This window comes from Alexandromys fortis, unplaced genomic scaffold, assembly GCF_014885135.2.
Source record: "Alexandromys fortis isolate MF-2015 unplaced genomic scaffold, M_Fortis_MF-2015_v1.1 scaffold_5, whole genome shotgun sequence".
NCBI classification, from domain to species: Eukaryota; Metazoa; Chordata; class Mammalia; order Rodentia; family Cricetidae; genus Alexandromys; species Alexandromys fortis.
The window spans coordinates 5,738,407-5,761,939 of record NW_026067924.1 but is presented as its reverse complement, the minus strand read 5'-3'; the positions used below and the strand labels follow the sequence as shown (position 1 = coordinate 5,761,939).

General features: G+C 44.6%; 1 protein-coding gene across 5 annotated transcripts in view; it reads right to left on the bottom strand.

Moving 5' to 3' along the window:
• The window catches only part of F13a1 (coagulation factor XIII A chain), a 406,032-nt gene that overhangs the window by 25,427 nt on the left and 357,072 nt on the right, over nucleotides 1–23,533 (bottom strand). For all 5 annotated transcript variants that reach the window (XM_050142342.1, XM_050142345.1, XM_050142343.1 and 2 more), the window contains 5 exons: nucleotides 21,191–21,294; nucleotides 19,504–19,592; nucleotides 12,606–12,759; nucleotides 5,437–5,724; nucleotides 100–260 (listed from right to left, as the gene is read on the bottom strand). In XM_050142342.1, the coding sequence (XP_049998299.1) occupies nucleotides 100–260; nucleotides 5,437–5,724; nucleotides 12,606–12,759; nucleotides 19,504–19,592; nucleotides 21,191–21,294 (796 nt within the window). The remainder of the gene's footprint in view (nucleotides 1–99; nucleotides 261–5,436; nucleotides 5,725–12,605; nucleotides 12,760–19,503; nucleotides 19,593–21,190; nucleotides 21,295–23,533) is intronic.

Sequence of the window (23,533 nt, the reverse complement as noted above, 5' to 3'; positions counted from 1 at the left end):
AGAGAGAGAGAGAGAGAGAGAGAGAGAGAGAGAGAGAGAGAGAGAGATTTCCTGACTACTTTCCCCTCTTTTCTTATCTGAGATGAAATGTTCACTGACCTTGATGATGACCTTGGGGATAGTGAGCACTGTGGACTTCTGCTTGGCCAGGACATTGCCGGTCTCGTTGATGCGAGCTGTGACGAAGAAATGCAGGAGGCCCTGTTCCAGAAGGTGGCTCATGTACTCACTTGCTCTGATCAGCACCTCCTTTTTCTTGACTGGAGGGAGTAAAAACCAACAGGCTGCCATCAAGACCTGAGATGATATGGGATCTGGCTTGTGCTCTCTCCCAACCCCTCCCCCCCCCACATTAGCACCCAAGGCAGGAGGAACACCGCAAAAGTCAGATACAAAGAGTCAATCAGGGGCAAACTCTCCTGCCTCTTGGGTAAAGAAAGAAATATAATATTCAGTGAAGTCTTACTAGAGAAAAGAGTTGTCAGACTTCCCAATCATTGCTTTTGCTGCTGGAAAATGGAAAGCCCAAACAGAGATATTAAAAGTGGAGCCAAAGGGCTTCAACCATGGCTGCTTCTACTCAGACCAAGACAATCCCAAGATGGCGGAAGAGGAGCACTGAAGTCTGAGGCCACCAAAGGCTTTTGAAGTTTCTCTCCTCTGTAATTTGGAAGATGTCTGTGCTGACACACTGCTCTAGCTTTAGGGGCTGAGGATACGCTGTGCAGGATGCCTTGGAGGATGATGAGTGGCTTCCCTTCACTTCCAATCTTCATGGGGACCGAGGATAGAGAGTTATATCTGTGGCCTGGGTCCCTTTGCTCTGTGGCTCTGTTTCCCACAGTCCAGGATTCTAGAGCACAAAGAACAGTTCTGCAGGCTGAACCCAGGTGTGATGCCTACTGACGCTTTCAGAAACAGGTATCTGTTCTGTGCCATCAGCTGGCAGGCCCAGAAGGTAGGTGCATTGCCCCACACAGGACACAGATTCTACAAACAAGCCATAGACCCACCATCTTGGTGCTCCATGCCTGGGCTTTTGGTTCTTCCTTTCTGCAGGAGTTCCCATGGCTGGCAGTTTGAGCATTTGAGTGGATCATTTCAACCCACTACAAGTGACTGCCTTGTGAGAGGGTGAAAAGCAGCCAAAAGCAAGCACATACCAGGGTATGGGACAGCGTTTAACTGCCTCTGGAATAAGAGACATCTCATGTGGCTCGTCTGTGCAAGTGGGATACTCACACGAGGCCTACATCTATGTTAATTTCCTGGTCCTGGAGTCTGAGAACCCAGTGGAGGGCCCTGCCTTAGGTAGCAGTCCTCTGGCCTCTGGATGTCGTTTTCTTTCTTTCTTTCTTTCTTTCTTTCTTTCTTTCTTTCTTTCTTTCTTTCTTAATTTATTTTTTACAGTGTGTATGTTCTCAGGCCACCTCTAGCGTCTGATAGATTTCTAATCTTGCCTTTATATTCTTGTTTCAGGATCAATGTAAACCCACCCAACTGGCTTTCATCCATTCTTATACAGTCTTAAACTGTCATACAATCTTGGGGACAAAGGGTCAGACAGCAGTCCCTCCCCCCTCTCTTCACCTCTCTCTTTCCTTGTTTTACTTCCATGAGCTGGGAATTGATCTCAGAGGCTCAGACATGATAAACATGGCTCCCTACCTCTCAACTACACATCAAGCCCAAATAGTTTGACCCGACAAATTCCCTTTGTCACACATAAACCCAAACAAGCACATGTCTTTTACAGGCTCTCCATGGATGGTGCATTTTGCTCCCTGGTGGTTCCAGGGATAGTAATAAACAGTGGTTTCCTCCTGGCTTTTCTTGGGGAAAAGAGTTTGACTATTAGGTTTCCGTAGGGTAGGAGGACTTGTGCATCATCCCCCCATCTTTCTTTGTAGAGTCTCTTGTCACCACTTATAGTCTCAGCCTCAGGGCTGACTTCTTCTCGGAGGCAGACCATTCCCTCAATCACAGCACTGGAGAAATGGGCTATGCTTCAGAGCCCCAGAGAACAGTGCTCCTGAAATAGTGCGTTATATAAGTGCCGCGTTTTGCCACTGCACAAGAAATCGTTCCAGATAAAGTTTATTAAACGTGGCAAGAGAAGGAGGAATAGATTTTCACTGTGTGAGTGGTAGATATGGGAGGCTGCCAACATCATTTATGGTGTCTGGGGAAAGCCAGGGGAGACACAGGCTGGAGCTGCCTCGTCTCTTCCAAAAAGCAAAGGCAACTAAATGTAGCCAAGTGACAAGGATAGCAGCACCTTTGAAGGTTCTGGGTGGTTTAAGTTATTCAAACCTCCCCAGCTGACTCTAGCCCACACAGTTCCATTAATCAGCCATCGGAAAAGTCTGCCTCCTATTCTATGTGGAAAACTTGATTTGCAACAGAGGCACCTAGGAATGCTTGATTAGGGGCAGAGGTGTGTGATTTTGCCGAAGAGTGGGATATACTTCAGATTGCAGTGTGAGTTTTATGGCATGCAACTGACACCGCTAAGTTTCATTAATTAGTAAATGAGCAAATGAAGAATGAGATTCTAATTCCATTGGAGTGATCTAGGACAAGCACCGGGTGCTCTGAGTGGGTGGAGCTATATTAAAATAGACTTGGGCTTAGGCTTAGGTCCTTACATGAATGACTCTGTAGAATAATGTATTACGTCATTCTACTTCATTCTAACTCGTATAAACCCATCTCCCCTTTTTAATTTTTAAGATGGATTGGTTTATTTTGGTTTATGTTTTGAGGACATACAGTCCATGATCATGGGGAAGGCCTGAGAGTGAGAATAAGAATCTGCAGTGGGTGGTCGTGTTGATTCTGAAGTTCAAGATGACTTAAATCCACCCTTTAATTGGGTTAAGGAGAGAAGGGGGAAGTTTGAGAGAGTGTTTGGAAGGTGTAGGGAGATCTGAGGGATTGTAGACAGTTTCACTCAGGGCCCAAGTTTGCACCCATTGGCTCAGTGTCCTTGCCCAAGGGGAATTAAGTTCTGTTATCTTCACGGCCTTGACCGTGTGAATACAGTCACAGTTTTCCACTAAGCTGGAACCTTAGCAAGGCATTTCACACCTGTCACTCGTGGAGCTCCTTCGCTTCTTCCTCTCATTTGCATAGGCCAATCAGGTGGACTCTACCTTCAGAGTATGATCATATTGATTTGCTCTTATCGGCAGCACGACCACCACATTTCAGCCCAATGATTGTTAAAGCATCCTAACTGGTCTCCAAGCTTCATTCTTGCTTCTGTGAGTCTCTCTCCTCAGCACAGCAGCCAGTGTGAGCTTGCTTATTTTTTTAATTTAGAACATTATTGCTGTGTGTTTGTGCACGGGCACGTGAGTGGAGAGCAGAAGACACTAGACAGGAGTTGGTACTTTCCTTCCACTGTGTGAGGAATGGAACCCAGGTTGCCAGGCTCGGTGGCAAGTGCCTTTACCTCCTAAGTATCTCATCAGCCTAGGTATGGTCCTGAGTATGGTCGTGCTCAAAGTCTTCAAAGGAAATACCAACTGGAAATAAAGCCCAAGTTTGCAATTCCTTGCATGATTTCAGCTCTTCAATTTCTATTGGCTGTTTTTATTCCTATTTGAGTCTGATTTTGTTGTTTTACTAAATTATAGAGGCTTGGAAATTTATAAGGAAAATATGTCTGGTTGTCTCATAATGTTAGTGGCTGGAGCACCCAAAACGCATGGTGGTGGTGTAACAGAAAGAGAACTGGCCATGTGCTTGCAAAGCAAAGCCACTTTATAATAAGCTGCTCTCCCAGGAACTGACTCACTCCACAGACCAGCAGCAACTCCTTCCAAGGTCAATTTGGCCCTCATCTCCTAATTATCTTCCACAAGACTCTGCCTTTTAAAGGCTCCACCTTCTATGCCTCTCGCTCTTAATTTGCTTTGTATTCTCGTATCATCAGATGATATACCCTGCCTAGCTAGTTGGGTTGCTTATTGCCTTGTTCATTTACAAGACCAGAAGATCCACAAAGATTTGCACTCCCCTGTGTCCAGCACATGCTAGGACCGGGATGATCCAGTGTGCTCTCTGTTGCTGTGCTAAAACACCATGGCCAAAAATAACTTAGGGAGGAAAGGAATATTTGGCCACAGGAGAGGGCAGCCAGGACAAGAGCTCAGCGCAAAACCCTAGAGGCGGGGACTGGAGCAGGGACCATGAAGGAGTGCCTTACTTGCTTGCTTTCTCTGTTTGTGAGCCAGCTTTCTTTTACAATCCAGGACTAGCAACCCATGGTGGTGGCACTACCCACGGTGGACTGGCCCTCCTACATCAATGAGCAACCAAGAAAATGCTGCACAGAGATGCTCACAGGCCAAACTGATATATACAATTCCTCCACTGAGGTTCCCTCTTCCCAGCCACATCAATCTGACAAGCAACATTAATTTAGCAGGGAATGGACTAACAATTCTGTAGTGCAGGTTTTGCTCCCATACACAAATGAGTGGAGAGAGCCCAGACCTCTCAGGCAACCTGCTGGGGACACACACCTAACATGCCTGTTCCCAGTAAGCATGGGAGTCCTTTCCCCTTCAGTCCTTCATGCTGACTATCCCTTTTGGTGAGAAGCCTTTCCTCCCACTTGGGGGATGAGGGAGAGGCAGTCAAATCTTCTAGTTTCCACAGACAATACCATGGTGATTTTTTTTTGACTGCTGGCTACATCACCAAACCTAGGAATACTCATCTCTGTCAGTTTGGGTTTATTGGAATCCAAATTTTCAGGAGCAGCTTTTTATTTTCTCTATAAACTCCTCTCTGGAGGTACAGGGTCGGGACAGCTACAGTGTCTAGGAAGCTCAGGGACAACAGAGGTGTGTGATTGGCTCATAGGTTGGGTGTGGCCTGCTTGCTCGTGTCTGCTTTAGGAGCGGTATTGCTCTGGTACTCCCTTCCTTCTCTATTTCAGCACCACATGTCAGGTCCAGAGACCCAGGAAGTGCTTCTCAGTTTTCTCTGACTTAGCTCTCTGCCTACAGAAGTTCTTCCTGTATGCAAACTTGGGGCTGAATATTGAGCCTACCTCGTATCCCCAGGGACAATGAGCATGCTCAACATGGCAGTCCCCAGTGCAGGCTTCAGCATGGCCATCCTGCCCCGCTTCAAATATCCTGAATTCTTATGGTGATGAAACAGCACATATGGGGGATGGGGAGGAGGGGGGATGGAGAGAGAGATCCTCCAATTTGTGGGACTCTAGGCTTAGAAGATTTCAGCATTCCTTTCTGCTCATGAGACACACAAATAGAAGACTTGAGGGTTTTCTAAAGCTCCCTCTCAATGTGTCCCCCAATACTGGGATCTGGTGAGAACCAAAGCCCTGACAGTGTCAACAGTGAGACAGAGACAGGTAACAAACAGGTCCTGGAGAGACCAACATATTTGTTAGCTTACAGGATAAGGGCTCCAGTGTCATTTCAAATGCTTCATTCTTGAATTCTTTCTTGGAGACCCCGGTGTAGAATGTGATGTTGCCCGAAAGATAGGCCAGGATGGTGTACAGGCTGGAGCTATTGTTCTGGAAGGTGATGGTGACCTTGAAGTCCTTGCCCAGCACAGCGTTTCCCACCTCGAAGTCCATGTCCACATCAGACCTTGATTTGACAACTCCTTCAGTGTTGAGGGCCTTTTTGGCTCCATACATCAGAGCCGTTTCAAGGGCCAGTCTCTCTTCTTCTTGACCTAGGAGAGACCCACAGATAATGACAGGTAAAGGGAAATAACACTTCACTGAGAAGACACTGACTTCAAAACACTCTGTGTTGTCCTCCCCCCCCCCCCCCCCCCCCCCCCCCCGCACCCCCCCCCCCCCCCCCCCCCCCCCCCCCCCCCCCCCCGCTGATGGCCTCTGGAAGCCCGTCAACCTTTCTGTGCAGTCACCACCATTGTGTTAGGTTCTGATAGTGGCTACCTTGGCTGTCCGAAAACTTGGTGACTAGGCAAGGTATACCTGTTATGAGGGCTACTAAGGGGCTTGTACAAGGGGTCCATTCTCTAGGGCCATTATTTATGGGCTTGGCAGGTACCAATTTGCTTCCCTCCCTGAGTTCCAGTCATGAGATTAGAATTTAGGGTCTGCAAAGCAAAGAGTTCACCGACAACGATGACTTCCTAATGTCTATGTTTCTTCCAGTCCATAGAATTCCCTGCACCCAAACAGGATGTGTTCCCCCTCAAGCCTTCTCCCATTTAATCCTTTCAATTAGATCATTCCTGTGCTGACTTTGGGGCCAGGAGGGGTCCTTCCATGCCCTTCTATGCCTCCTGCAGTGCCCACCAAGCCCCAAAATGCACTACTTCAAGGCACTAGACTCTGGTAAACTGTTAAACGCCCCCTGCCCAAGGTCTTCTGGGTTAGACCCCTAGAGGAAGCCTGATCCAACCTGCTGAAGGTTCACAGCTTTCCTGAGCTCACAAAGGTGTGGAGGAAAATCCCTATAGCTTTGTAACTTCAGTATGAGCCCAGAGTTTTGAGGCACCACTATTGGAGTGCAGTTCTCCTGTAAGACTATCTGAAGGGTAGGTACTGATCGATTAATATGTCTTAGGGTGAGTTTCTGGAGGGATGGCATTGGGGTTGGAGGGCAAAAGAGAGAAAAGATCTGCTCTAGGAAGAAGGAGAGAAAGTGGAGAAGGAGAGAGGAAGAGGCAAGCATGGCGGTGTGCATCTATAATCTTCGCACTTGGGAGGCTAAGGCAGGAAGATAGTTTAGGGCCAGCCTGGGCTAATTACAAGATCCTGCTTCAAAAACCAAAGGCTGAGGGGCACAGCTCAGTGGGAAGAACACCTGTCTAGGAAGGTACTGTGTTCCATACCTAGTTCGTCAAATACAACCACACACACACACACACACACACACACACACGAGTGAGCATGAGTAAGAAAGACAGAGACACACAGAGAAACAAAGACACAGAAAGAACAAACTCAGAGAATGAAAGATAGATGCAGAAACAGAGAAGGGAAAGAAATGGCGGAAGCAGGTGAGGAAGCAGTCAACAGAGACATAAGTGTGGCCTCACAGTGGCTGTGCTCAGACCCTGACTACCTTACAAGCTGTAGACTAACGGTGCTGACAAACCTCATATAAAGTACCTGGCTAAGGGGGCAGACTGCTGGAAGTACGGAAGATGGTGTCCCTTCTCTTTTTCTACCCTAAGCAACTAGGTATAGAGGTTCTTCACGTTGGTGGACAGAAATGAAAAGATGGAAGTAAATTCTTTGTTTTATAAGGTCTAGGTATCTGAATGGCTGGTGGGGAAAAGATCACTTTAAGATGAGAATGCTGGCTTTTCCAATCATGTTCATTTAAAGATGTTACCTTCTGCTATACTGAGAATTAGGTTGGAAAATAATAATTGAATTCAATGATGGTGAGGAGGCTAGTGGATGCTATTAACTATCAGTAAATGCTAATTATGAGACAGACCGTGGGATGGGTGCTTGCTCGCAGTAGCTCTGTTTAACGTCATAACAACTACAAGGCAGGGAATATGAACACCACCAGTGATATAAGGGAATGTACATCACAGGGCCATTAGGTGGATCAGTGGGAGCAGGCGTGTAATAAATGGAAACTAGCTTGGGAGGGCAGAGAAAAAGAAATGACAGATCAACAGATGTGTGTGTGTGTGTGTGTGTGTGTGTGTGTGTGTGTGCATGTGTGTTTGCTATAAACTTAACTGTCAAGCCTGAAAGAATGTGCCAGAAACAATAGGTCTATTACCAGAATTGGCTTGGGTACGTGTTTATAGAGCCACCAGAGGAAGACAGGAAGAGAGGACGAGAAAGTCCAGCCTTGAAAGTTTAGGAAACTACTCTAGCAGCGATCATCTGGCAAACAGGTCCATGAGAAGGAAGGCATTAACGATTATCACTTTGGATGCGTGCCAAATATGCATTTAGGCAAAACACAGGAAGCCCAGGCAAAGCACCAGAGAGGGGCTGCCCTGGGATACAGGAGCTGAGTCGGTCCAGGCAAGAAGTGGCAAAGAGAGGTTTTTGCTCTGAGAAACTTGACTGTCTCGAGAGCACAACCCTGCAGTCCCACAGACAGACACTGGACATTGTGCTTGGCACTGTTAAGACAGAGTCCTTTAAAAAAGAAAGAAAGGAAGGAAGGAAGGAAGGAAGGAAGGAAGGAAGGAAGGAAGGAAGGAAGGCAGTCCTTCACTCAAGGGTACAGAGGGGCGAATGAAGATCTATCACAGTAAATATTTGTGGACCACAGATGCTGGGACAGATGCGGGCATGTGGAACCTGGAGGCATGAAATACCCTTAGTGTGCCTGCATGGCACAGGAGTCCTCTTTTCAACACAGCGAGCGAAGATGAGGGAACATGCAAGGGCCTGGCTACAAGAAGGAAGAGACTCATCTGGCTGTTGTACAGCTGTAGACGATCAGACAGTTTAGCAAGAAGACCAAAAAGGCAGCTAGCAAGGTTTTGTGGGTAATTTCTGGAACATTCTGGAAGCAATGGGAAGACAGGAGGACGTGTTTTCGGCTTTGATGGGCTCGGGCTTACACGTCATGGAGTACAGCTTTTGTGAAGAGAAAGGGTTGCCCTGAGGAGGGGCTGGCAAGCTATGGCTGATTGCCAGCTAAAACAGTCATAGCCTAAGATACTCCAAGCACTATGGTAGCTGTGGTAGCTCTACTATTAGATGGGGAAACTAACTCTGGTCATCGGACCCTCAGTCTGAGTCAGGCTCTCTATTAAGGTTTTCTACGTGGGGTGCTATTTCATTCTCAGACCATTGCTAAGGAACCAGAGGGAAAAGGTGCACTGGAGGGCTGTTTCAGATGGGACAAGTAGAGGGTTTGCCAACCTAATTCTCAGGTAGTTGTATTCATTCGAATAGAAAGTGAAGAATGAACGGACCAGGCAGGGGAGAGGAGGGAGATGGAGTAGAACTTGGGAATATTTGGCTTCAGGTTTCTGTGGCACACTCATGTAAGGCCTGTGGTGAAATGTAGACTTGGGTGTGGTCACCACACCTGTGAGAGCCAACCACGGCTATCCAGGAAGAACCTAAATTTGGTAGGCACGGAACTCACCGAGGGCAACTGAAATCAAGAGGCATTCAGCAGGGAGTGGAGAAAGGCAAGTTTAGTGTTGCAGAAGCAGGTGTGGTGTCAAGAAAAGAGTGAACACCCCTAGGAAGGTAGGCAGGGAAGCAGGATGGCACCTCTAGACACTGGTCCCACTGCCACTGTGCAGCTAAGAGTGGCCTCAAGGGTGTTCTGTTTGCAGATGGGGCTCAGTGCAACAGGGATGGACAGGAAAGGAACAGGCTAGATATAATCCCCCCCCCCCCCAGGTCTCTCAAGATGGTGGCTAGCAGATAAGGAGAACACAGAATGGGCATGGCATGTGTGGTGAGAAACACTGTTGCAAACAGTTTTGTTTAGAGAAAGAATTCAATAGAGGAGATGACTAATTGCTTATTGGAGGGAGGAGAGAGAGAGAGAGAGAGAGAGAGAGAGAGAGAGAGAGAGAGAGAGAGAGAAACTCAAGCGTCCTGGTTGTCCAATTGCGCTGTCCTGCTCCACACNGGAGGGAGGAGAGAGAGAGAGAGAGAGAGAGAGAGAGAGAGAGAGAGAGAGAGAGAGTGAAACTCAAGCAGTAGCTGGAGTAATGGATGAACTAAAGAGGGAATGGGTTCATATATCATAACAAAAGAGGACATATTGCCACAGAAGAATTTTCAGAATTCTGGTTTCCAAAGCTTTAACATTTCTTAATCTTACATTTTTGAAAAAAAGTTAAAATTAAGAAAAGCTGAAGTGAAAAATAATCTCTTCACAATTATAAATCAGCCCATTCCCACATCTGATATAATTTCTTTTCTGTCCTCAATTATCTCCATAGATATAGACATAGTGTCCATCTTTTCAGTATATGTGGATTCAAAGAGGTTGTAGAAGATGTACCATGACAATCAGAGTGGTAAAGCCACAGTCAGGAGTAATCGTTGCTGGCTTTATTGTATGCCTGGAGCAGACATCAATAATCAATCCCTCTCCCCATTACATGTGATGGAGTCCCTAGAGTTTCAGAATAACACTCCCTTGGGATACTTGCCAAGTTAGAATGTGAAGTCCATTTACCATCCTTGATGAAGAGATGAATTCTCACTTAGGACCCAATTGTAGCCCAGAAAGTGATCGAAATGTTTCTTACAACTAGTCACATGTATTAGGAGTTCTAGTTGGTTCAAAGCTCCTACCGTTTTTTCCCTGAGTCTCATCATCTTGCTGAGATGTGGCACTGGACCTCAGAAGTCTCCTCCATGGAGAGCTGCGCATTACGTTTTAACATTTGGATATCATAGCCAAATCCCAACTTCTCTCTCACAGACAGATGTGTGTCTTCCTCTCATGACATCTAATCCTGGCCCCCTTCATGTTTGGTTCCCACTGCTCCCTCGGAGGTGATAGGTAATGGTGGCTAGGCTCTGCTGCATGTGTTTATCTCTTTCCAGTAGTTTTTGCTGCTACCTTGATCTGGCATCCGGCCTCATGTCTAAGCACTGCTCACACACGATGGTAAGCTCATCTCTCATCCACTGAGGCATCTACCAGCTCATCAGTAGAAAAGAAAAGCAGTTCACACTGTCATTTTGCTCTACCCATCTTCCTGAACAACTCTTTCTCCAGCACTACTTGAAATCCTTACTTATTCCTTGGATAGGAGTTTTGGTGGTACCAGGATTCGAACCTGGGAAGTGCTCTACTACTGAGCCCAGTCAGTGTTTCAGTCACACTGAAAACAGTAGGTGCCAATTCAGTGTGTTGAGCAAGTGAATACATCATGACCTCATGGCATTTAGGGGGCCAGTCTATCAGGTTGGGGCCAAATGAATTATTCCATCAATTCTGCTCAGACATCAACATGGTACAGACATAGGTTTGTGTCATGAGTACTGTGAGCATTTCAGGCCCCTTTCTCATTGGGTGTCCTTCTTTGCACCTGGATCAACTGCCCACCCCATGTCATGGCCCCTGTCTTCTGGCATGGCAAGGAATGGACTCTGATTTGCCTCCTAGTAAGCCAGACGGCAGGGCTGGGGTGTCCCCAGCTCCATGCCGTTGTGCTGTGTGGTTAAGAGTGGGCTTCTCAGTGACTGCAATGGATCCCGCGAGTTCTTCCACATTCTCTAAGGAGTTTCCCTTTTGCTTTTTCAAATCTTTTCCTTTACATCTCAGTAAGAGAGTGCATTGCTTGTTTGCATGGTTTCATTGTGTTTATATTGTTTTTAACTTCCCTTCTAGAGGAAAGTCAAAATACCTAGAGGAAGGAGAGAGGTTTGCTTTTGTGTGTTTATGTTGTGCAGCAGATGACAACCAAATGCAGAGACAGAACTACTTTAGAAAACCAGTAAAACTTCACAAGTTCAAGTGCCCAAAACTCTAAACTCCAACACTGCACACCTGTCTCAGTTCAGCAGGCTTTGTCTTTATAATGCAAATTGTTTTTGTAAATAAGAGCAAGAAGGCAGTATAAAACATTTAAAACAAACCCTGCACGCACTGGCACTTCAGGAATGCCAATGAATATTTAGTATATGCTAACTAGTCATAATTTTTTTTCATTCACTAAAATAAATGCCACTTTTAAGAATCTCTGGAGGTGAAGCATTTCCAAAAGATATTGTATCTTTCTGCTCCTGAAACTGCCAGTATTCTCACCCAGATGGCCCCGGGCATTCTAAGCTAGAAGGGGTATGGAGGCCTGCAGTACCCTAAACGTCTAGCAGCGCTTCACATTTCCCGTCTGCGACTATAGTTTCCCTGCCTGGAACCCCCAGTACAGTTTTCTTTAAATGTGGTCTTTTCCTAAGCTTCACTTCTTTGGACTCTCTTGATAGGAGCCAGTGTTTCCCTGTTCCCACAGCTTTCTCTGTATAATGATTCTAACTCTTGTATGGGGACAGAAGCTGTGTCCTGTTCACTGTTAGGACTGTGGATATAGTATTGTTTGAGATGTAACAGAACACAATTGTACCATTTGACATATACAGTATAATCAAAGTTGACAAGCCCCCATCAAAACGTTACTTTGTAATTGAAGCTGGCCTTCAACACAATTGGCCTATGTTAGTGAGATTGCACTCTCTTATCAATCTGTCATATGCCTCGGGTTTCCATGACAATCTAATGAAACAATGTGTTAAAAATAATTTGTAAAGTACTCAATAAATATGAAGAAGTGACGTAAATTTCTATTATTTATCATTGTTGGTATAATGCAGATAGTGTGTTATAATAGATTACTAACAATTAAGATTAAGGTTCATATAAGCAAGAACGCATTCTATAGTCTACTAAAATGGAATTTGAAAACTCACTTCACAAGCCATGTGAAGGGGAATTCTGCTCAAAACAAGCAAGCAAAATAATGAAGAACTGTGGGTGTCTGTTGCTTGCGAGAGTTTATGTTTCTGCCCTTAATACCAGATGCTGCAAATGCCAGGGCATTCTCTGAAACATATTTCATTCTGACAGTGAATAAGTACTAAATGGAATTGGGGAAAAATACATTTGGTTGTAGCAAATTACCTTCTTGAAATTTGTAAGTATCAGTGATATCCTGCATGCCGTCTCCTCCAATTTGTTTGGTCACAATTAATTTCCCAATATGGGTGGTATCTACGCCTTCTACCACATGAGTGCCATCTTTCTTAGCTGTAATGTAAACAAGATCGCTGTTGACCTGGGAACAGGAGAGGAGAGCATTAGCATCAAATGTTTTTGTTACAAAGTACAATACAATAGTCACAATAGCTAAAACATAATTAACGCGGATGCTTGCCAGTGGGTCAAAACGTAAACAAATGGGACACACATAGGCAAGGAATATTAACCACAAAATGCATAAGATCTTATCAGTTGTAGCAGCACAGGTAGTAAGAAGGCATTATGTTAAATGAAATAAGCCAGATACAGAAAGACAAATACCCCATGTTCTCACTTATTCACGGAAACGGAAATGCTGATCTTGAAGAAGAGAATGGAACAAGGGTTACTAGAGACAAGGAAGTGAAGTGAAGGGCATGAGAAAGAGTTCAGTCCGGAGCAACACATTTCAGTTCGACTGATGAAATTCCTTCTGACTTTTCGACGTCACTGGTTAATACAATCTGTGGCACACACTTGAACGTTGAGAAAGTATAAAGCTCCCAGCACATACAATGACTGAAGAACTGGAATTATTATCTTTTGTCCTCACACACTGCCATCTCAGACCACACAAAGATGCACAAATGTCATGTCTTAATTAGGACAAAAAGCAAATTTCTTGTCTCCAAAAATCTTTGCTGTTCCATATTATAGACATCCAGACCCTAGCACTGGTGTGTTCCTTTATTCGACTGAAGTGAAGCCATCAGGCAAACTCCTTTTAAAAACATTCTTGGGCCAGAGATACGGCTCTGCCAGTAAAAGTGCTCACCATTCCAGCCTGACCACTAGAGTCTGATTCTCAGAACCTATGCAAGGATGCCAGGACAGAACCAACTCCGCAGAGTCCTCTGATTGCCATACATCAACCATGGCATGCACATGCGCTCTCTCTCTCTCTCTCTCTCTCTCTCTCTCTCTCTCTCTCTCTCTCACACACACACACACACACACACACACACACACACACACGAGCAAATAAACAAATAAAGGATTTAAATAATTCTGAAGGGGAATCCACTTTGGATCATTCATAAAACAAGAAAGAATATCTGAGGCAGACTTGGTCAGCTGTTTCATCAGTGAACGTCTCTTTTCTTCCTTTCTCTTCCTGGTAAATTCAACCCTCTTTGAACCCCCATTTTAGAGTTGACACAGGGGTAGGGGAGATTCTGCGAGTCACAATTATCTGAGTGTGTTGTGTATAGGGGTGAGACTGCTAAAAACAGGTAGATGTCTTATTATGGAGGCTTGGGTGAGGTTCTAAATATATCACATTTTAAAGTGGTCTCAGAGGACCCTAAAGCATCGTGCTCACTTCTTGCCTTCCTGGATGCTGCTAAGCTAGCAAAGGCTGTACAATCCATTTGTAAGATGGAAGAACGTCGGCTACGTGACTTTCTGGGAAGAATTCTGACCTCTACAGAAGGAGAGAGGGACTTAGGAGAGTCTATCCCTCCATTTATTCCTTAGATGTCGTCATGAGGAGTGACATACTGCTTGGAGCTGTTGTCTACCTGGGACAGTGAACAAAAGCTTGGTCAGACCTGAGAAGATGGCAGCGAGGATGGAGATTTGCCAGCCCTGTGAGCCATTCAAAGGGACCAAGCTTGGACTGCCAACTTCAGGCTTTCTTAGATAAATATAAATTCTTGACTGTTTCAGTCATAGTAACTGTGTTACTTGTAGCCAAAACATGAATGTAAAAGTATAATTAAACCATCCAGGGGGAATTTAGACAATTCTTGGTGATTCACCATCTAAACTAGGCACTGGAGACAGTGCCTTGCAGTGAGGCTGAGCCCAGGCTCTTCCAAGGTTCTGTGTCCCCACTGTGCTTTCTAGAAGCAGTGGCAAATCTATCTGAAAGGTGACTCCACAGGCCCCTATGTGGTGCATATACTCTCTGTTTTGGAGACCCATGAATTACTGGGGCATGGGCGGGAAACATCTCCACTGCCAATGGTGGTTAGTGTAGCTACCGGATGTTTTTCCAGCCCTCTCTAGCCTTAGCTTCTGTTCCTTTAAGTGAGGTAATAAAAGCGCCTTCCTCACAGAATTACTGGCAGAATTAACTGAAGTAAATGCACGTGAACTACTTACCATAGTGCCTGGCATAGAGGTACACTCAGTAAATGTTATCGATAATTATGTATTATTTAATAGCTTTCTCAGATAGCATCCAGAGAGCCAGAGCTGTAATGTTGAGCAAAATAGATCTGGTCCTTCCATTTTAGAGTTGACATAAGGGTAGGGGAGATTCTGGGAGTCACGATCATCTGAGTGTGTGTGTGTGGAGGGGGTGACTGGTAAAAACAGATAGATGTCTTATTATGGAGGCTTGGGTGGGGTTCTAAATAGGTCACGTTTTAAAGTGGTCTCAGAGAACCCTAATGAATATCCAGGCCTGAGGACTTTTGGAATACAGCGCAAGAAGCACAGTAAGAGGGCAACACCAAAGTTCTCTGTGGGTTCATGGAGCAATGTGGAGGTGGCCGAAGAGTTGAAATGTGTAAGACGCATAGGAGTCAGCCTATGAGCTGAGGAATGAGGGAAGGCAGGCATCGGATGGGCAGGTGCAAAGACTCAAGGTCCAGAGAGGTGCTGGGTTAGCTGTGGGAAACCCTGGCTCCGATGCTGGCTGTGGACTTGCAGGAAGTCATGTTAACTTAACTCTGAATTTCAGCTCTGGCTTCTAAGATACGAAAAACCATCATCCCTACCTCACTAGTTTCATAGGAATCTTTTAGTCCAGAATGAGGAAAAGTCCGTGTGAACATGGCTTGAAAACTTCCTAATTGATTATAACTCGTGTGACCATTAGGGGATAATGGTAGGAACATGATGATGTTCTCCTAACTTTAAAGCTTGAGATTAAAGAGAACAACCTTCCACACTTCCTCACAAAATGTTCTGAATTTACACAAATCAGGCCCCTACTAAGAAGGATGCAGTCAGCACTGGGTAAAGGACCACAGTGTTTCAAGGTACCTTATAGGTGATAAAGTAAGGCTCGAACATTAATCTCACAAAGTCTATATTGTTATATTTGCTACAGATGACAGCACCAAGACTCATCAATTAGCCAAGTGAAGTTTTGTGGGCATGGATCAGGAGAGTAGCTACAGGAGAGCTACAATCCTGAGCCAACCCATAGATCATTCTCCTGGTCTTTACCTTGGCTGGTCCACAACCTATTTCCTTTGATCTTCACTTTTTCTGGTCTCTTTGACCTTCACTTTGGGTTGGAAATCCACAGCTCATCCTTGACCTTCACCCTAGGCTAGCCCATGACCTCATCCCTTTGGACTTTTCCCTGGGCTGGCCCTCTCCCCTTGAACATCATTGTATACTTCCCCTTCCACCTGAGTATCACCATGCTTGGGGTTTGATGAAATGCAAGACTGAGATGTGACATCCGAAAGCACCCCACATCTCTTTTTGTGAAGAGTGAGAGAGAAGAAAGGAGAGAACATTTTCCATGCCTCCTTCCCCTTTCAGGTTCTATTTTCACTCAGAGTCCAAGGAAAGCCCTAGAAAAGCTGACGATTAATCAATGAACTAGATGGCCTGGGAGCTGGAAAGGAATGGCTAAGATGTCAGTGTGCTGAGAGGCAAAGAGGCAAGTTACCTGCTGACATCCCTGGGGCAGGAAGTGGAAGGGTGATACACACACACACACACACACACACACACACACACACACACACACACGGAGGGAGGGAGGGAGGGAAGGGGCGGCAGCTTCTCACGGAGTCACCGAGACCCATAGTAAAATTACCAGCTCACCCCGACGGGGTTCTGGCGAGCACTCCTGAGAGAAGAAACCTCATTTGCTTTTAGGCAAGCTCATATATCTCTGACAGATATCTTGAACCTGGAATGCAGCCCAGCCTAAAGCAACAGCCTGCACCTTCTGACAAAGAAGCCTCTCCTGCAGCAAGAGAGGGCAATTATCTGCAAATCCTGATGACATTCCCAACACCCTGATCTATATTTAATAACAGCAAAAAGCGCTTGCATTAACAGCTATTAGGCCTTTCACTACTGTAAGGAGGCCAGCCTCTCTCCTTCTTTGTAGCGATAAGGTACAATAAAAAAAAAATAGAAAAATAAAGCTTCATGGGTTTCAGAATGATCTCCCATTAAGAGATTCTCGGAGTGTCATAAACTGTCAGATGACAGCAGGGGAGGTTTGTACGAATTTTCAAATGCCAAAGTGAAATCAAATGGATAAAACTCCTAGCACAGTGAGACCAGTCTCCCGAGGCATCTGGAAACCGCCATGGCAGGTACAGTGCTTTACTTCTGTGCACTTCACATCTGTGCTTCTGCCGTCTAAATTCTGACACCTATTTCCCTTGTACTTCTCAACGCTCTTCCTCCTTTCCTGGTGACTGCCGTTTGTCTAGCTTTGAGTGTGAGCGTGCCTCACGGGATCATGTGTTTGAACACTTGGTTCCCAGCTGACGACATGGTTGGGGGAGGCTTGTGGATCCTTTAAGAGCTGGCTGTAGCTGGAGGAAGTGAGTTGCTCAGGGCAGGCTAACCCTGCTTCCAGGAGACTTCCTGAGATAAGGTAGCCAGTTGCTTCATGCTCCTGCCTCAGCTGCCATATCTTCCACATAACAGTGGCCCATCCCCCTTCAAACCACAGCCCAAATAAATCATTCTTTTCCTAGATATTTTTGTTAGGTTTTTTCTTTTTGCTTAGAATGACATGAAGCCTTCCCTTTTCCCTCATAGAGAGACAATAATCTCTAAGGTAGGTTCCCTATCTTCAGTGACAATTCTAGCCAACCCACGTTCAGCAGGCTGTCGGTGCCCTGGTTGATGCCTTTGCCATTGATAACTCTCCCTAACATGTAGGATAAAGGATTAATTTCTCAAGTTGTGAAGATCGCACATAGGCCTTTAGACTTTACCTTTGATTGACACCCTGATACATCATGAGTATGCTGGTGACTCTCTAGAGCTGTTAGCTGTCCACACACAGCCCTTGGATGCCCAGGTCATCCCCTGCCTGAAATTTCTTTTTCTCCCTCAACTTCTTCCTTTCTTTCAAATTTATTTATTTAATGTGTGTGCCATGTTATGTATATTGAGATCAAAAGACAACTTTAGGATCCCAGAGATGGAACTCAGGCCGTCAGGCTTGGCAGCAAGTGATTTTACCCGCCGAGCCATCTCACTGGGCAACTCCTAACCGCTTCCTAATCTCCTTTGTCTGAATAAACAGTAACTATTACTCCTTCCCCTGTAACTCCGCAGTGCTCTGCTCCCAGGACTATGGCCTTAAGATGCTCTTTGCTTTTGAAGAGATTATATTTCGATTAAACTCATTATAAACTGAAGGTCTGATGAGCTGAAAATGCACGCCATATACCTCCCCTACAGGACATCATAGCTGAGTGGCAGGGCCCACTGTAGGGGGTCTGCTATTTTCCCTGTGGTTATGGGGTGTCTGGGAGCTGCAGCTTGCTGCCACCCAGTATCATCTGAGAGGATCTAACAGTGCATGAGTCTCTGAGCAAGACATTTGAATCCAAAATCCAAAGTGTGGTTCCTATTGAATTTGTATTTCTTTGCACCATTACAAAGTTAAAAGATTATGAGTGAAGTTATCATGGGTCGGGACCAACTGTTTTTACACAGGGAGTCATGGTTGCCAGGTCTCTTCCTGCTTCAGAGTATTGAGGCCTTTGCTGTCTTTCACTTCCTGACTCGATTTTCTCAATGAATGCATCTCCACGTACAAATGCAATCTCACGTTGACTATATTACTCATACAATGGTTGTGTATATGTGTTCTTTGTATTGTCACATTTAACTACCACTGTGTGAATGGACTTCCTGACAAATTCCCCTCTGAGGATTACACATCTCAAGTACGTGGGTCCCTGAGCTCCCCATAGCCTTCCCTGTTGAGAGCTAACACTAAATACTTATTCTTTCCAGAGTGGCTGCCAGCCTAAACTCAGGTGCCCACCTGCTTTCAATATCCAGCACTCTCTTTATTAACTAGATTACCAGGGAAAGACTATTAGGCACTCTGCCTGTCTTTGCCTTGGTTGTCTTGTCTGTTGAGTGGGGAGGCCTGCAATACTCACTTTAAGAGGGCTGCTATGAGCATCAAACAGCAGGCAGAGTGATTGTCCAGAAGGAGATAGATACAGGAGCCGTCCCATTCCAGGGCTGATTGATGCAAATATATCTCAAGGGAATACGGGATTTCAGCCTTTCATCCCCCAAGAGACTCCTAGCCTTCTCTTTTACCTGAAGCCTCTTACATTGATTTAATTAGCTGTTTCCTCTCTTTCTAGCTCCTGCCCTGTTGTTCTGGAATCTTAGATTCACTTAACATCATCATCAACCCATTAAGTGGCCTGAATTTCTCTTTTTGAGTAGCTCTTTATAACCTTCTCTTTTTAGCTGCTACCACAGCGGCTGTTGCTGCTGCCACTAACCAAGTTTTAGTTGAGTGATCCAGTTCATCACTTAATGTCTTCAGAACTATGATTCTAGTTCCTAGGTACTCAGAACTAAACTCAGGGTTGCAAATCTCTTGCTTTCAGTAGAAAAACAATCTCAAGACTTCAAGGCAGGAAAGTGTTAAGTAGGTACTTCATTAGGCATTAAGAACCCAAGGATGGAAAGATGTCTGGTTGACACGAAGCATGTACCTGGGAATTCGCCAAGTAACAACCTGGTGTCTAACTCTTTGATGTGTTAAGAGGCTGTGGTGGGAGCTGACACTTTCCTCCAGCTTTCCACTTACCTCTGCAAAAACAAATGGGGCATCAAATTGGAAGCAGACGTGGCCATGCTTAACAGCTTGAACAGAGGCCGGGCCGCAGCGGTACATGCCTGGAACATGCAACAAGGAGGAAGGCAGTATAAGTTGGTTCTTTCCCATTGACACAGCCCTGTGTGTGTGTGTGGTGGGGGCTACAGGCAACAGTACTCCCCAGCTTCACCAGTGACTTCGTCTAAATGTTTTCGCTGGCTACAGAAGACAGATGACCAATATGCTTGATCAAACAAGTACTGCTAGAAATGCCAGCTCAATCCCAAATGTAAAGGCCAGGCAAAAAATACTGGGTCAACACTATTCCTAATTCTATTCTGCTGACTACAAACACGTGCACTGGTCACGCTTATCCCTCCTTCAAATTATCCTTGTTAGTGTTTGTCAACTTGGCACAAGCTAATGTCATTTAGGGGAGGGAAACTTCAATGGAGAAAATGCCTCTAGCAGGCGGACCTGTGGGGGCCTTTTCTTGATCAGTGATTGACGTCAGAGCACTGAGTTCACTGTAGGTGGTACCATCCCCTGGCCAGGCAATTCTGGGTTGTATAAGAAAGCAGACTGAGCAAGCCACCTTGAGCACCTACCCTGACTTTCCTTCATGATGGACTATGAATGCAAGTTGAAATAAATCTTATCCACCCCAAGTTGCTCTTGGTTGTGGTGTTTATCACAGCATCAGAAACTGAACTAGGGCTGTCCCTGATACATCCTTGGTAGTTACTGATCTTTCTTTCATTGCTTTCTTTTTGTTTTGTTTATTTTTTTGTTTGTTTGTTTATGACATTTGGCAGGGTGAGTTGTAGATTTGGACACTAACCATGCTCACTAGCCTTGGCTTGCTCAATGCTTATGTTTCTAAGATCCCTGAAAGTTTAGCCACCCATCCACATTTTATAAGAGATGAGCTGCTGTAGTTCTTTGAGTCTCCTCATACTGTAAAGTCCAGAACAACGATAGCATGATGCTTTCTCCATAAAATCCGGCACCACAGCACAGCTTCATCGTGACTGTGGACTGAATGCTTCCCTATCTATGGAGACTTACATATAACATCTCTGTCTCAGACCAACAGCAGAAGAAAGAGCTGAATGCAGCCAGGGTTTGCAGTCCTTTGGTGTTTATCATCATATTAAAAAGCATGTGATCCTATAAAAATCTGGGGTTGGTCACAGCCACTCCTAATTAAGGGTTGGAAAGTTAGAAGAGACACATCTACCCACTCAAGTTTTGAAAGAGACCAGAGAAACTAAGACATCAGCCTTTGGAAGAACAATTTAATAAGTAATTTATAATTATTTTTCAACTTTTATTTTTTTCTCTTGCATTTTACCACTTCATCATTGTGGATCAGGGAGGGCTGAAGTTATATTTTATAGCCTAGTAAAAGTGCTTACCCAGATTTTTTTTTGCCCTTGTCTCTTCAAAACTGCTTATCAAAGCAAGATTAGATGAGTTATATAAGTTATATTCCTTTTCCAAAAGTTGTAAAACAATCAGGGTAAAGCGGACTATTGAAATGAACTGAGACTTGATTGACAGGCATTGAATTCTGTATGCATGCCCAGCAAGCACATTTCTAGGGTTGGTTCCTAACGAGTGTGCTACCCACACACCGAGGTGAGTAGTGGAGTGAATAGGGAAGAGGCAGGCTTACCATCACTGTTTTCCTGGGGTGTGCTGTCCACAGCTTGCCAGCCTCCGAATCCGACAGGAAGGTCAGGCCTTGTCATCCAAGCTTCATTCCAACAGTGGTAGTTCCTAAGAAGATAGCCCTGATGAGGTTACACTTCCCATAATACCCTGATATCTAAGCATTCAGAGTGACCTCCATTCTGTGCTGTGATCACTAGGGTAAATCAAACTAAATCTGAGGGCTTTGGAGATTGCCTGCGTCTTCTGATTTGAGATCATTTGGGGTCCCTGACATGACTGGTCATTGCTTTCCTCTGCTAAAATTGGCTTCAAGATCATCCAGAGATAATGTAATAGTTTTGATCTAAACCATCCTTTGAGACAGAGCTTACAATGTTCAAAGGCAAGAAAAAAATGCCAGAGGAAGTGAAAATATTTATCTCTGTTTTTTTAACATGGCTTCGAATTATACAAAGCATATTCTGTAGCATCGTCTTAGAGATGATAACATTGGCAGTCCCCACGAGTCAGCAAGCAGGTGAGACAACTGCCTCCAGGTTGTTTCCCACCCTGCCACCCACTGGATTCTGTCTCTCCAAGACTCAGACACCTGAACAACCCCCCTGCCATGGCCAGCCCTTCCCTGTAACCCCAGCAGACTATATAGGCACAGGCACAAACCATACTAGTTAGAAAAACAGGTGAGTGTCCTGCCTCCGAGCTGAACTGCCCAAAAGTCCAGATCCTCACTAAACCCCAGGGCATACCCTGTGCCCCTCCCGTTTCTATCCCAGCACCAGCAGGGCAGTTAAGCTCTACCCCCGTCTCTGGTGGACCCCACTGCTGCTCTGCTGCAGTTCTCACCAGCAGGCACCTGAATACCCTCACTGTGGCCAGCCCTCCCCTGCAATTCCAGCAGACAATACAGGCACAAACACAAACCTCACAACTTGAAAGACAAGGCACTGGCACAAGCCACACCCGTTTGAAGACCAGATGAGTAAATGTCCGTGTAAGAATACATTCAACAACTGAAAGAGCAATATGGCACCCCAGAATGCAGTGATTCCCCAATAGCAAAACCTGAACATTCCAATGTAGATAAACAATGTAGAAAACAAACTTAAAAATAACTCTATGAAGATGATAGAAGCTCTTCAGGAGGAAATGAAAATTTCCCTTAAAGAAATCAAGAAAAAGAATAACAAGCATTGGAAAATATCAGTAAATCCCTTAAAGAAGACACAAAAATCAAACAGGTGAAGAAAACTGTTCAAGACTTGAAAATTAAAATAAACACAATAAAGAAAATGTAAACCAAGGGAATTCTGGAAATGGAAAATCTGGGGCACAAACAGGAACTACAGATGCAAGCTTCACCAACAGAATACAAGAGATGGAAGAGAAAATCTCAGCTGTTGAAGAAATAATAGAGGAAATAGACTCATCTGTCAAAGAAAATGTTAAATCTAATAAATTCCTAACACAAAACATCAAGGAAATCTGGGACACCATGAAAAGACCAAACCTACAAATAATAGGAATAGAAGAAAGAGAAGAATTCCAATTCAAAGGCACAGAAAACATATTCAACAAAATCATAAAAGAAAACTTTCCCAATCTAAAGAAGAACATGCCTATAAAGATACAAGAAGTTTACAGAGCACCAAATAGGCTGAATCAAAACAAAAGTCCCCTTGCCACATAATAATCAAAATACTAAACATACAAAATAAAGAAAAATTTTAACAGCTGCAACAGGCTCAGAAAATCTAGAGAATCATTAGGTGATGCTTCAAAAACCTGTACTACACAAAAATGGAAAATCTGAAAAAAATGGACTACTTGGGTAACACAAACCAAAATTAAATCAAGGTCAGGTAAACAATTTAAATAGACATATATCCCCTATGAAAATAGAAAGAGTCATTAAAATATCCCTTGGGATATTTGACTCGCATTCCCACCATTTGATGCATTCTGCATCAAAAGATCTTCACTAACCCATATCTGACAGGGGACTCAAGAATCTAGACATCAAAATACCAACTAATCCCATTAAAAATGGGGTAAAGATTTAAACAATAGAAGAATCTCAAATGACTGAGATGCACTCAAAGAATTGTTCGACATCCTTAGCTATCAGGGAAATGCAAATCAAAATGACTCTGAGATACCACCTTACTACTGTCAGAATGGCTAAGATCAAAAACCCTAATAACAGCCTATGTTGGAGAAGTTGTGGAGTAAGGGGGGAATTCTCTCACTGATGATGGGAGTACAAACTTGAAATTAGTATGGCAGTTTCTCAGAATCAATGTACCTCAAGGCCCAGCAATATCACTCTTGGGCATATACCTAAAGA